This window comes from Panthera leo, chromosome B1 (assembly GCF_018350215.1).
Source record: "Panthera leo isolate Ple1 chromosome B1, P.leo_Ple1_pat1.1, whole genome shotgun sequence".
NCBI classification, from domain to species: Eukaryota; Metazoa; Chordata; class Mammalia; order Carnivora; family Felidae; genus Panthera; species Panthera leo.
The window spans coordinates 52,118,910-52,134,436 of NC_056682.1; the positions used below are offsets into that span (position 1 = coordinate 52,118,910).

General features: G+C 38.3%; 1 protein-coding gene across 14 annotated transcripts in view; it reads right to left on the minus strand.

The window, feature by feature from the left end:
* Window positions 1-291: 291 nt before the first annotated feature.
* Window positions 292-15,527, minus strand: part of XKR6 (XK related 6) — a 95,713-nt gene continuing 80,477 nt past the window's right edge. For 8 of the 14 annotated variants that reach the window (XM_042935020.1, XM_042935009.1, XM_042935012.1 and 5 more), the window contains 2 exons: window positions 7,479-7,591; window positions 292-5,431 (listed from right to left, as the gene is read on the minus strand). Coding sequence is in view for 2 of the 14 variants with exons in the window: in XM_042935009.1 (XP_042790943.1) it covers window positions 7,573-7,591 (19 nt within the window). In the remaining 12 variants the exon portion in view is untranslated. The remainder of the gene's footprint in view (window positions 5,432-7,478; window positions 7,592-15,527) is intronic. The other 6 variants (XR_006201622.1, XR_006201621.1, XR_006201620.1 and 3 more) reach the window with 3 other exon arrangements.

Below are 15,527 nucleotides of genomic sequence, written 5' to 3' on the forward strand. Positions count from 1 at the left end.
GTAGGATGGACAACTAAGACCTGACTATGCTAATCCTGCACATTTCCAAGAAACAGCAGCACCCAGCCTTTTGATTTCACAGGTCAATAAAAAAAATGGTTTGGGTATCTGTAGAGAACTGATTTGAGATGGCAAGAGTTTTATTTTACCAGGGGTACACAGTACAGAGAATGACACAGAAGTTTAAAAGGTCAATTTTTTAAAGTGAAAAAAACTTTTGAAGTCCCCACCCCACCCTTGAAATTCTTTTTCCTATTTTGCCTCATGGCACCCATCTGCTGATCAGTCAGGAACGGTGGGGATAGACTTCTGCTACCAAGCTTCCTTGACCTTGGATCCACGTCCACGGAGCACAGCTTACGCGCACCGACCCACACCACTACTGACTCCAGATGGGGGTCTTGCGCTCCTCTCCAAACTTCACAGCCCACCCCACCCCATTCCCACCGACTCACTACCACTGCCACCTTCCATAAAGGTTCCCAAACCTCTAATTTAGACCATCGTTTACAGCTCCTTTTGTTCACTTCCTCTCGTCTAACTTGCTCATGTTTCATAAAAATTTAATTACTAAAAGCTCCTTCAGGGTACAAAGCTATTTTATTTGCACACAGTTTGCTGCATACACAGAAAAGCTCGACACGCGTTTCCAGCCAGCCCAACCCCCAACGCTTGGTAATTACAGCCAAAGGTTCAGAAACTCTTACTGAAGACACAGTAGGTTCACATGTGGAAAACAAACACGTGTCAACAGCTTCTAAGAACACTTGAACGTTACATGAAAAGTAAAAAGATTGTGTACCTTAAAATGTTACTCAAGAAAGTAATTTCAAAAAAATAATTTCAAACTATTAGGGCTCAAATGCGGAGACCACTTAAGTTTAATATTTATTAGAGCAAGAATCAGAAAATTATTGTACATAGTATATACTCTTTTATACAAAACATATTTATTTGCACATGTTTCTGAAAACTACTTGTAAAAACTCTTTTTGAGTAATACCACATTTGACTTACGTCAGGGTTCATTTGGTAAGGTTTTTATTTTGTGGAAAGTAAGGCACACCAGGAGAGTCAATGTGGGTTCACGGTTAACCTGGAATTTGGCCTATTTCTTTGGACAAATCTTGTTTTCAAAATCATTCCGGCATGAGGACTTTCTCTGCACATGATCTGCCTTTACCAGAGTCCGGTGGAGGACCCGGGGAACTCTTCAGCTCCCTCGTTAACTCATGACCTCAGGAACTAGCAAGCTTACACAGAGGCCAACTACGGTTCCCCCTGTGTGGATGGTGCCATGCGGTCCATTCCCGGCCTCAGGAGAATCGAGCGGTGGAGAGGACGAGGGGACAGTGCCCAGCACAGAGCAGAGGTATGAAGGAGACTACTGTGGACAGCACAGCTAAGAGGCTGTATTTTAAACACCGTGCTGTGCATCTGTGGGGGCAAACCTCACGCAACTCAAATCCCCAAGTCTAGATCTGTTTTCTCTCTCCAGCAGAACACGCAGGAAGGGGGAGGGAAATGAGAGAGCACATGTGGCCCAGTAGCACAACTGAAAACCGCCCACTGCAGGCAGAACAAAAAGGACGATGGGAAGGGAGCCTCAAAAGGTGTGATTTTGATGCCGCCTCGACCTAACCGAGGGGCTAAAATTGGGCAACACTGAGAGGAGCTGAAAAGGAAATGCAATACAACTACCTGGGAGGGAGAGCGGGATAGATTTAACAGGATCCTGGAATCCTCTCTACCTGCTCCACGTTTCCCCACATTTAAGTCAACAGTACAGAAAAGAAAGGACAGAGAACAAGTATCAGGGCACAGGTGAACTCCAGCTCCTCTCTCAGGGGACAGGAAAGGCACATGGAAGGCAGATGGTGCAAAAGCCCAAAACACTATATTCTGAGAGGAAATTAAAAAAACACCTTCAAATCCAGAATACATGGCAACTAACTTTCAGTCGAGTTCAATGACCCAAGCTCCTCCCTCCCTCAGTGAGTAGTCAGAACAAACTGTCCTGACAGAAATGTTTCAAAGGCCAGAGTCCTGTTTTCTTATATTAAAGATACATTTTATGAGGCTGTTTTCTCTCTCTATAGGTCCAGTTCATAAAACAGTCAAATTGTTTCATGTACAAAAGCAGTGCAGTCGAAGATGTTTCCAGAGTGTGCTGCGTTGTCACTCTGACGATGCTCTTCCGTCTCTTTACTCAAGTCCCAAAGTAAGTTTCTTCAGATTTCTTGATTTTTCAAGGATGACCTTCTCAGCGAAGCTGTATTTTGCAGCAAAGTCCCAGTGAACGACATAACGAGCAGGGGATCTGAGATTCCAAAATGAAGATTAGAGCCACTCAAATAGAATTTTTTGTCAAAAACACATTTCTAATAAGATCAATTCAATGTATGCATTCTGTGTCAAAATATGAACTGAAGACAGTTTTGTCTCATCTTATAAATGGCTTAATAAGATTCAGAAACAATCATACATTCAGGAACTTGAAAGGAATAAAGAATGAATTATCCGGTCATCTCAACAATTCCCCTGAAAACGTGTTATAGATTTCAGAGTCACAAAATAACAATCCCAGGTTCCCAGTAACTATGTTAATTTGAAGTGCACATTTTACACCATTAATGTGACATCCTATGACACGAGGAAAAAGTCACAGTTAGAAACCTTTATAATAATTTGAGGTTTTAGAAGAAATATGCTCATTTTAAAAACAGAACATCAAGATTCAACTTACTATGGAATAAACCCCCCTGTGCCAGTAGGAAGGAGATACTACCCAGGAGGCTGTGCCACACACAAATGCCTCAGGCTCTCTTTTTACCACTGTACTTGTGGGGCAGCGTTTTGTGAACGTCTGCTCCATTACGTTACAGAGCTCTGGACATTGGGCTTCAGTTCAATGAGTAAGGCAGTAAGCGTCCTTCAAGATTTGAAGCTCCATTCGAGAACCCCTGACAGACAGTTGACAATAAAGTCAAGAACAAGGTCAGAAGTAAAATGAAGATGATCTTGTAGATCAGGGCTTCCTGACCTGACAGCCAAGGGCGGTCCCTCTACCCTCAGAAATTACAGTCTTGTTGGGGAAAGGATCCATAGTTACCTTCAGGTTTTCAAAAGGGGGTCGAAAAGTGCCGAAATACCAAGAACCACTGTTCTAGGCTCACATTCTGTGTGTGTCCCTACGCACTTACTGTATCCAAATTTACAAAGATCCGTTCCTCTCTGGGTAAACGACCTTAGATTTCTACATTTTCACAGTGATGTGCCAGACTATGGAGTAGAGTGACCCAAGAAGGTACACATTTTCTCACTAAAATTGTTACAGTACAACTAAGGACAACATTAGACAAATGTCAGGTTTTATTTAGAAGTTTCTAGTAATACTAGCAACCATCAAATACTGATTATAGTCATGCCATCAATTCTCTACTATGCTCTGTAGTCTACATTACTCTCTAACGTTGCAAAATACAGACAAAAGATCCAGATTTTAAAATATTTTCTCTAGTATCTACAATACTTATTTTGAATTATATTCATTTTTGAGCTGCATACCCATTTATAACACACTACAATAAATGTCAAACTCTGTGTTAGGAAATCCATTAATATTTCCCCAGATCACATAACACTGTCCTTACAATACTGCAGTGTGCTAGTGTGAACTACCCTAATGAGTCTAAGAATGCCTACTATCCAAGGGATTTCATATTCTATCTCATAATCTCCAGGAAATTAATTTCCTTCCCTTATTATACCTTAGTTAGCTATGTAAGGGGTTATCCCCCACCCCCACCCCCACCATTTTTTTATTCTTGGGCTCTTAAATTTTCCCCCCTCTTGGGTCTCTTTCATTTGTACTCAAAGTGTTCAGAATCTAAGAAGGTTTTTAAAATATTCATTTCAGTATAGACCAACTTTTTTCCTGTCTGTCTAATTCCTTCTGGGTATATCAAATGCCGAGGCCCAGTCAATACTGTGGCTAGAATTGGCTAAGAGGAAACACCTCTATTGATAAAAGTATCACAGAAGGAGAGTTTTTAAAAAGCCAGTTGTAATGGGAAAGCAGCAAAGAGGCAACACACATTTAAATTAAAATGTAACCTGATTTTTAAAAATCTAATGTCTTCATTGTGCCACCTATTAAATATACCTATCAGTCAAATCCTCTTAAAGCAAAGCAAAGTAAAGCAAAGGGGTGGAGGGTGTATTTTATTTAGTTCTGGAAGTCTTCTAATAGAAACGTTATGAAAACTTGGGTTATACACCAACTTCCGTATTATTGGATAATCTACCAATAATAAACCTTGTAATAGTCAAATACATTAACATTCTACTGGACTACCTCAGTCTTTTCCTATGATCCTTTTTCAGGCTGTTCTAAATACAGTCTTAAAAATCAATTTTTTCCTCAGTTTTGGTCAAAGGGGTAGAGAGGCTGTTGTATCATTTGACCATCAAAATAACTGCCCCAGAAAATTCCTCAAATCTGTTAATCCCAGCAGGAACAGGTCAGGGAACAAGTCAACCACTGACTATCACCCAAGGACTGTCTGACTCTCCTATCAAATAACAAGTTCTCCAGCCATTCCTATGGTTAAGCATAAGCATACCCTAGCTCACATTCTGGGCCTATGTGAAAGTGAGCCCACAGTTTTAAAACAGTATGTTCAGGTACACAGAATGGAGCTAACTTTTGAATTTTTAAGGGGAAATATTCTTTCTTGGAGATTAAAATTTGTTTTTCCTCCTTTTCATTTACATGGTCTATCTCTTGGCCATTTTACTTTCCCCCTAACCCATTCGCCCAACAAAAGGGAGAGAGGGAAGAGGTAAAACTGAACAGTTCTTTTTCCTCCCTATTAGCACTTCTGTTCCTAGATAATAATATCCAAGGAGAAAATCGGCAGCGTTTTGTCACAAGTGTATTTGGATATAATCTGTATATTCGAATACAGACCGTTCTGAGGTCATTTCCAGGCTGAAATTTTATAATTACTATCTCTAGGACTGTCACTTGATCTCTTCCTGTTCAATAATTACCACTGATCTAAGTAAGCTACACTGCACAGTAGTAGAAAGGTAAAGGAGCTGAACAAACTGGCCCAAGGGGTGGGGGAATACATAAACTGCCTGGGAAAATACGGGGTCCATAAAAACCCCCAAATCTTCAAAATAGGACTATCTCCAGAGAATGACACTAATACTGATAGATGACAATTTGAGATATGCATGTCAACTTAGAAACACAAAATTATAATACCTAGTCTTTTATATACTTTTTATTAAATCTACTGATTCACCTAGTAAGCCATTATATACACAAAACAATAATTTCCAGAGTTCCTAAATATTTCCAACATATTCAACTTAGGGATCCAAGATTCTGAACATGCCATCACCAAAAAAAATTGCAAACCTAAAAAACAAAAAGGAAAAAAAATTAAACAATGTCAAAAGGAAAAAACTTTCTAAGGTCAATATTTACTTTTATAATTTTCAAAATGACATTTTAAAGTTAATGTTTCTTTCTCATCTTACAGTTATAAGCTCTTAAGTCTAACATTAAAGTTAGAAACAAGGCAGTTTACTTATTAAAAAATATTAAACTATACTCATATATATCACCTATTTAATATTTATTGGGTCCAAATATCTTCACATTTACAATTTCAGTCTTTAAATTAAAGTGGCATCAGTTCTATATTTTCTGTTAATAAGCTATTATTATGGTGACAGATATCCAGATGTATAAATGAGATTACTGATTTCATTCTTATATAACACATGCCTTTAGAAACCACATTTTTAGCCAATTAATAGTGGTTAAAGTCTTTGTACTTCTATCACATTCATTTTTAGCACATGAAATAGAAATATAAAAGATGACCTTCAAAGTTCTTCTAACTTCAAACAGGGTCAACTAGATAGGCTTTATTTGAGGGAAAAAAAAAAAAAGTGTTTGGGTAAACATAAGAAACAAGAATTTCAAAAAAATAAAAACAATCTATTTGTTTCTTATTAAAGCATTAACACACAAAAGTGAACTATATGAACAATTCTGCTACTACAGGCTTAAAAACTATGTTTTTAGATTGGCCTGTTTAATTTTTCCATAGAAAAGCAAGAGGTCAGAGTTCACATTTCCAGAAGAATTAAAACAACACATAGGGAGATCTAGAAAACAAAGGAAAACTGCTTCTCTTCGGAACAAAGCTAGACTGACTGACTGAAGGCTAAACCAAGATCACAGATAGAAGATGACTACACTGTTGTGAGCCTAAGTGGTGCCTGGATTTGCATGGCATGTGATTAAGTCTGTCATCACAGAAAGCCACATATACAAATAAAAATACATTTTAAAACTTTGAGTCACTCTCAACATCTGCGAAAATACTGTTTATAAGATATTATTTGTAATACTCTTTATAAGAAAATACTGTTTGTAGAGAAATGAGGTAATGTAGCACTATACCAACAACCGAGACCCTAGAAGAAAACATGGAAAGAAGCATGACTTTAAAAAATATATTAATGCTGTCACAGTTCCATAGAATTTGCCCCCCCCCCCCACCCCATTACCCTCTGGAAGGGGATGACAATCTCATTTTCTTGGCATGCCATCAATTAAACAAACATATAATTCAGGCTAAATATAAGTAAACTTGTGATACTATTTTTGCTATTAACACTATTACATGTAGTACAAGAAATAACAAGTAACCATTTATTCTGAAAAGATGGCTTTGCATAAAATCTGAACTTGAGCAAAGACCCTATTGGAATTCTATTCCCAGCGGGATTCAGCCTAGTAATTGCCACATCAACATTATTTTAACAGGACCTGGACCACTGGAATAAACTTAATAAATAGTAGCACTCTCTCAAAAAAGTTTTACTGTAATAAAAGCAAACAGTGCTATTCTCAACTATAAAATACATTTTGAACTAAGATACCGGTAATAATTAAAGTAGAGCTAACTGATACTACTAACATTCTTAATAGGACTTTACATCTTAAATAGAAAAACAAAAACACATACATAAGACATTAAAATTCTTTATGACAGCAAAAGAAAGTTGTGACAAGAACCCTAACTTCCTAGTCTGAAACGCCTCACAAGTCTGGAGCCCCTTCTAAGAGCAAACCCTATCATTTTTCAAAGGAAGAAAATTATTTCAATCTGCAAATTCCTAATGGCCCAGGCGTTTTCACAGAATACAGATTTTGTCACTAATTAAGTAGCTCACTAAAAAGTTCAAACAACTATACAAGGCTTACCATGTAGATTTACACAACTCTTCACCTGAGACCCAGTTTAGTTAGGGTATATTAGCATATTGTTTAATACTTTTTGTTCGTAACTTAAAGAATTTGTTTTAATCTTAAAGAGGAAGGAATTGGGATAAGAGAACAGACATGGAAAAACATGAAGGCCTCTCTTTCTCTTAGGTTTTGCCATTACCATTCTGTTTGAAGTGGTTTCAGGACGAGGCGATCGCACACCTTCTAGTCAGAAATCAGATGGCCTCAAAACAACCTCATTTCAGTCTTAGGCCTCATGTCTTTCGCTTAGAGCTAAAAATAAAAATACATGTGAATGAACAAATGAGCATGGAATGAAATCTCTAACATGACACTAAAATAGAAAATATCAGAAGCCATTTTTATCACAGAAAAATGAAAACATACACATTTCTACGCAGAGCATCACAATCCTATTTAGAAGGAAAGAGTACTCTTCTTGCCCGTCAGCTGCTGGCTCTGATAGTAACAATGACAATTTAATACCAAAGGTGGTTCCACAAAGCTACAGTAGTGTTACACTCATCTCCTGAGATTCTGAAACATCCCCCCCTCCTTTTTTCACAAAGTTAACTACAACAGTACCATTAATGAATCTAATGACATTAGATAGCAACTCAGCTCTTTTTATGCAAATAAACCAAGGCGAGCAAAGAAAGCATAATGCTGAAACAGAACAATGGGCTGGCCCTAGAAATATTATTTTTCTGTATTTAGAAACTCTGAATTCCAACAGCAACAATGGTGGTACATGAAAATTAACTTGTTTCTACAATCAAAATAAGGCATTCACTCACTCCACAAATATTGAATGTTTCTAAGTGCTGGAAACCAAATGCTGAATAGGAAAGCCGGGTTCCAGACCTCAGCAAGTGGCATCCTGGCTTTCTATCTCCTAAGTTTTTGTCTCAAGTCTGGGCTCTATATTGCGAAGGAGACAGAAAATAAGGATTGCTATGTTTCCACGAAAGGGAGGAGGGCAGTATATATGACAAGAGAATGACACTACAGGGTTTAAAACAAAATCCACCGAGAAGCCTAAATCTTATGCTGTAAGTGACGTCCAGTCAGTATTTGGTCTCTGCAATGCGAAGCTTATATTTTCAAAATCCTCATTAATCCTGAAAATTAATTCTCCTTCATTTGTAGAGCATGGTAGTTTCAATCCTCAATATAAATGTCTCGTATTATTTGGTAAGGTGAAATCTGCCAAGCACCTTCAACAGTCACTTAATAGGGGAATACTTCATTCAACAGAAGCCATATTTTAAAATGCAGAAATTCTGTTGCCAAAGTTACACTTTAAGAACTGGCCTTAACTATAACATAATGAAGACAAATTGCTTATGAGATTTTTTTTACACCATGCATATACTTTGGTTAAATAGAATTAATACATCATCACTAGAGTCTGTACTAACATTACTGCTTAATGCTTTGCATTTCTCTGCTGGATCTATGTATACCAATGAAAGTCTTTAATTTTGCGGAACACGGTACATTACCAAAACACATCAAAATCAATCAATTTAAGCTCAATGTTCACCTTAAATAAAGAGTAGTAAAAAGATTTCTGAATTAGCTTAGCTTCTGCAGTTTTTCATGTGAAGTCCAAGTACATTTAGTATCTAGACAAAAGTTACAAAATTAAATGGCTTGACTCTGAAGTTTATAGGTTTCTGAACCATTCTTTAAAGTAATAACTTGCCATTTCCACGTAAATATTTAAAGAAAAGAACTGTTTTGAGTTATACCTAGGTTTTAGAATATGGTTTGCACTAAGTGAAAATGTATTTTGTTTAATCAACAAAGCTTTTGAAAGTTCATAAAATGATTCTAACCGTTTTGTATTTTGATGCACTCAAATTTTAACCAAGGAAAACTGAATGCTGGCCTTATTTGGAAGCAGTTCCTACTTCTTCCTTTCCCACATGCATCACAGATTCCCTACCCCTTTCATTTTCAGTAAATTCCAGAGAAAACATAACTAATTGATAGACACACTTCTCCTACTCTATGCCTCGAACTCTCACTTATTTGTAAGTCCCAAATTTGTCCCGCTTCCATCAAGAAAACCTATCATTTAGCTCACAGCTCCTCTCAACTCAGGTTTGCTACCATTCTTTGGCAAAAACAAAAAGCAACCAGAGGCTTCACTGGCCTCTCCAAAACTTGGATCTTTCCTTTAAGTAGCTTTCATTCCTTTTTGCATCAATCATAGTCCGTTTTGTTCTACAAGTTACAGTCCTATCATTTCCCTGAACCAATCCACCCAGCCCAGAGGATGTAACCATTATTTCTTGAATTCTACAACTTTCACTACTGCCACTTTGATCAAGGCCTTTCATGATGAAGTCATGAGATTTTATGACTCAGAAGACATGATTTACAGCTTATTGAGGCAAGTAATATTATACTCCATCTTAAGTTATACTAATCATAAAACTCCACTTGTCACATCAGGAATGTCACTCTGAGGTCTCCCGTTTAATACAATCAATGGGGACACCTGGGTGGCTCAGTCGGTTAAGCATCTGACTTCGGCTCCGGTCATGATCTCACAGTTCGTAAATTCGAGCCCTGCATCAGGCTCTGTGCTGACAGCTCAGAGCCTGGAGCCTGCTTCAGATTCTGTGTCTCCCTCTCTCTCTGCTCCTCCCCTGCTCATGCTTAGTCTCTCTCAAAAATTAAAAAATTAAAAAATTAAAAAAATAAAAACCACTAATAAGATCAACGAATTCCAGTAAGTTAGTTCCATTACACAGAGAATAGATATCTATGGGTTCAAGATGTTAACTGCTGTGAAGGAGTTAACACCCAAGGCTATGACATATGACAGAGCATCAACAGGGGTTTAGACTGGGCTGCCACTCTGCACAACCTCAGCAGGTGCTCTTCTCTTCCTGGGCTAGGTGTTCTGGCATACAGAGCTCTGTGGTCTTAGCATACAGCAGTGCTGGTGAGGTCTCTTGTTGGAAACAGCATTTAAGCTGAGATCTAAAAGCTGAACAGGAAATGGCTAGGCAAAGAATAAGAGAGGTAGCATTCCACATAGAGGGAACTAACTATGTGAAAGTCCTTGGACAGGAAAGAATATGGTGACTTGGGAGGATCAGAAAGAAGGGCAATGAGGACCGAGCACACGGAAGAAGAACAAACAGGTATGAGCCAGACTAACCAGTCTCAAATGGCACGATGAGGATTTGGGGCTTTAATCTAAGTGCAATGGGGACTGCATTTATCACCCTTAACCATCTAGCTCTTTGCAGCATGATTACTACTCATACCTATTCTCTTAACAGCCAGCCATACACTTCTAACACACAGGGTCTTCTCAGTTCTCAGGAACTGACTACAAGCATACCCCAGAGGCACTGCAGGTTTGGTTCCAGACTAGCACAATGAAGCAAAGTCAAATGATTTTTGGTTTCCGTGCATATAAAAGTTATGTTTACGCTACACTGTAGTCTATTAAGTCTGCAATAGCATTATGTCTAAAAAGGCCATGTACATAATCATACCTTAATTTAAAAGCACATTATTGCTAAAAAAAATTCTAACCATCATTTGAGCTTTCAGAGAGTCCTAATCACTGATCACAGATCACCATAACAAATATAATAACAATGAAAAAGCTTGAAATATTGTGAGAATTACCAGAATGTAACAGAGACATGAAGTGAGCAAATGCTGCTGGAAAAATGGCACTGAAAGACTTGCTTGACGTTGGGCTGCCACAAACCTTCAATGAGTTAAAAAAAAAAAAATGCAGTACCTGTGAAGTACAATAAAGTAAAAGCACAATAAGACAAGGAATGCCTACGTTCAGCTTCTGAAATGGCTTCCACCCTGAGCTTGAAAACATAAGCTGTCACCGATTTTCCTGTCTTCTACGTCTCTCAGTATTTAGCTTAACATTCTATACGTACTAGGTATTCAAAGTTTGCACAGAGACAAATCAGTCTTGGAAGAAAACAGACTGATGAAAAATTAATCACGACAGTACAAAATGCAATCATATTTAATAAGATTCTCTATTAGATGTCTATTTGAAATTGCTTTAATTCAACTTATGGACTTGCCTGATTTTCTCTTGTGGGGATGAAATATTTATGAACTCCAGAAATTTCTTTAAACAAATGACCAATTATAACTTTATTAGTCCACAAACACAATGCTGAGATGGCCCGGCTGTTCTCTGTGCTCACCACCGGGTGTAAGTATGGCAGTGGCCTCGTTCCTCCATAGTATACCTATAAAAACTAGATAACCGGCACCCAGCTAAAATGTACATTCAACTGAAAAGCAGGACTCCTCTGTTCTTCTTACAGACAATACAAGCCAACGACCTCTCACATTAAACTAGCCATCACGTTCTGCAAGTTATTGTAGGTATGCTTTACATAGGGGCAATTTATCATTTAGAAACTGTAGAATATGCTATTTCTTCCATTTTTGATAATTTTAACAAACGCTAAAAGTCAAGGGCCACCACACTTAGAGATTTTAGCAGGAAATTACCATACTTCTGTTCTAAATAAAGATAAGCACCGAGTATTTTCACCTTATTCTGGTACGTAGGGCAAGATGTCAAATTTGCTGGGTTCAACATTTAACGGCTCTGCCCACATCCCACGGATCTATTGGTACAGACTTAGAAAGAAATGTAGGATTTGTTTATTTTAAATAGGAATACACTTCCTCTACCATGAGTTGCAGATATTTCAGCTCTTTCAAAGCAGATCTTTTTGTGTCTGCAGAATGATCTGAGTTGTGCCCAGAATCAGGCCATCATATAATTACACTTAATTAGATATTTTCTACACAAAACAAATAAAAATGTACTTTCATGGTTCTCATACTAAGTCCCCCATATTATGTGTCTTTATAACCAAGAGTGATTACTCTAGAAAGATTAAATGTTATTGGTTTAAAAAATTCTCATCTGCTTCACACTTGGTTTTAAATGGGTTAAAAAGACCAGATTTTGCACATTTTGAAATTTAACATGGATATGGGTCCGAAGTCTAGTTTTCACAGCAGTAGATAGGATGTTTACAGGCCTTCGAAGCTTCAGCCACGCTAACAGACAGATAGCATTGTCCAAAAGATATGATCAGACTAATAACTAAACATCCAACAACCGGGTGGCACAATCTGACCGGGACAGGAAAAAGAGTCCGTATTTAGTACTGGAGCAGAAAACAGTGTCAGTGCGGCAAAACAGACGCATGCCGCCCTAAAGTAGAAACATCTGTCACAAATTCAGGCTCTATGAAGTACAGCCCACGATGGTCTAAATGGGAACTTTACAGTGTGAAATGACCATGTCATTTTGTGGTAGTTCCCGACAACACAGACAACAAGCACAGCCCCGTCTTGATAGGAAAAATCTGTTGTAAGACGGCCGACAGGACTGACAGGGGCATTCCAGTCCCCGACCCAAGACTCCCCTTCCAGGTTCTTCTTCCCACCCCCCTTGGCGCTCGCACCAAATTACTATTAATGAGGAATGCGGAAGTAACACACTATAAATCGTTCCCTCTGCTTATGCTCGGGGGATCAAACCTCTGGAATGGGATCTCCTCTGAGCCTGCGGATTTGAAATAAACCCCTGCCTTCCAAGATCCCCGAGTGCCGCTTGGGTCTTCCGCCTGGGGATCCAGACCAGGTTCCGTAACAGCCTGAGCTCCTGAGAAGAAAAAGGCCGTAGGAATGAAGAACACTGAGGGACAGTAAAAACTGTTGGCACCTTCCTGGTCTCAGGCAGTAGCTGTACTAATCTAATAAAAGGAAAGCAACTGGGAAGGACTCACAGACTTTAACTGCCTACACGAAGTGCCACCCCTTCCAGCGTCCTTTGTGTTAAAAGCTAACAGCATTCTTCACAATTTGTTCCCTTCCTCACCAGCCACAGCCCCTCTACACTGGAAACGCTCCTTAGTGGTGGAGGGCCACAGCAGCCACTATGACCCCCTGGGGGAATAACTTCAGTCTCCTAAATTGAATGACAAATCATCATTTAAAAATATTTTGTATTATGGAAAATTTCAAACGTATACAAAAGTAAACAGACGAGTGCAATGAACCCTCAAGTACCCTCAACTCTGTTTCACAACTAAGCTAATCAACATCCTGCCCTTTCTGTTTCACCAGTGTCTCTGTCTACTCCTTACTCCCCAACTAATGAGGATTGTTAGTTTCCTTTTTTGGCCCTGGAGGTAAAATTTACAACTAAGTTTTTTTTTTGTTTGTTTGTTTGTTTTTGTGGACAACCACCTTGACCATTTTTAAATCGTGCAGTTTGGTGGTAATAAATATATTCACCACTACCCACTGTCGCCACTACCACCACCCATTTCCAGAATTCGTTTCATCTTGCAAAACTGAAACTCTGCAGCCATTCAACAGTAACTGCCCATTGCTTCTCCCCATCTTCCCCAACAGCCACCTTCTTCTACCTTCAGTCTATGAATGAGACTACTCTAGGACCCTCCTCACACAAGAATCCTACAGTAAAGCATCCTTTTGTATCTAGTTTCTTTCACTTGACATAATGTCCTCCAGTTATCTGTTTGTTTTGTTAATGCATGCTTTCTTTTTTTAAGTTTATTTATTCATTTTGAGCGGGAGAAAGTAAGCTGGCAGTGGGGGTGGGGGGTGGAGAGCAGACAGAATCCCAAGCAGGCTCCGTGATGTCAGCACAGAGCCCAATGCGGGGTTCCATCCCATGAAAGGCGAGATCATGACCTGAGCTAAAATCAAGAGTTGAACACTTAACCGACGAAGCCATCCAGGCGCCCCTGCACCTTTCCTTTTAAATTAGCTGAATAATACTCATTTGTATGTACAGACCATGTTTTATCTACTTATCAATCAATGAACGCTTGGGTTGCTGCCACCTTTTGACTATTGTGAATAACACTGCTATGAACATTGAGTGTACAAATACTCTCAAGACCCTTGCTTTCAATTCTTCTGAGTATATACTCAGAAGGAGAACTAATGGCTCATCTACTTTTCAGTTTTTGAGGGACCTCTAAACTGTTTCCATAGCACATTCCCACTAATAGTGTACAAGGATGATAAACAATTATTTTTAAGACAACTGAAACTTGATAAAAATTTGGAGTATACAAATTTTACATATGTTACATAACTTTTTCAAACACAACTGACCGGCTGGAGTCCCAATCTGTTAGCAAGTATTTCAAGATCCCTAATAATCTATCACCATTCTTTACATATTTCTTTTTTTTTTTTTTAATTTTTTAATGTTTATTCATTTTTGAGAGATAGAAACAGAGTGTGAGTGGGGAAGGGGCAGAGAGAGAGGGAGACCCAGAATCCGAAGCAGGTTCCAGGCTTTAAACTGTCAGCACAAGCCCGACATGGGCCTTGAACCCAAGAACTGCAAGATCATGACCTAAACCGAAGTCGGACTGAGCCACCCAGGTGTCCCTCCATATTTCTGACTAAATGTTTTCTTCTAATCAGGCTGGTTTAAGCAGACTATATTACACAATATTAGATTTATAGCTCACTCAATGCTAAAAATATTAACAGTACAGGAATTAAAAGACCTAAATGAAAATACAGTGGAATGCTACTTGGGGCTCCCAAAGAAAAACTACCCTTACTGTAGCCTTGACAGATACCAGCTAGTTATTAAATAATAGATTTCTTGTTGTTCTTACCAAAGTCAGAAAAACACAAACTACTTTTAAATCACAAAAATGCCATAACAAAATATACCAGTTAAAACTCAAAGTTAAAATAACAGCTTTTGGAAAAATTTCTGGAAACATTCCATAAGGCAGCAAGCAATCTACTACAGTTCTCTCAAATAAGCAAACAGCCTCTTGGGGTAATGCCGAAAAGTTGTAGTGTTGGCAATGTTTTCCTAGGGAAAAACTAAGGAAGGAAAAATAAACACCCAATTATATTTACTGTTTAGTAACAGAATAAACAAATTCACTAACGCTCTAAAATTTAAATGACTAAAAGTACATGCCCCACATATAAATAAAAATACAATATTTTTCATGACAATTTGCTTTCAGTTGCTGAACTTATGACTGCAGAACTTATGCTCTTGTAAAGTTAAATTGGAAAAATCCTATTCAGTATATTTTACAAAAAAGATTTGTTTTCTTGTTAACGTTTTATTTAGTTTTGAGACAGACAGAGACAGAGCACCAGCAGGGGA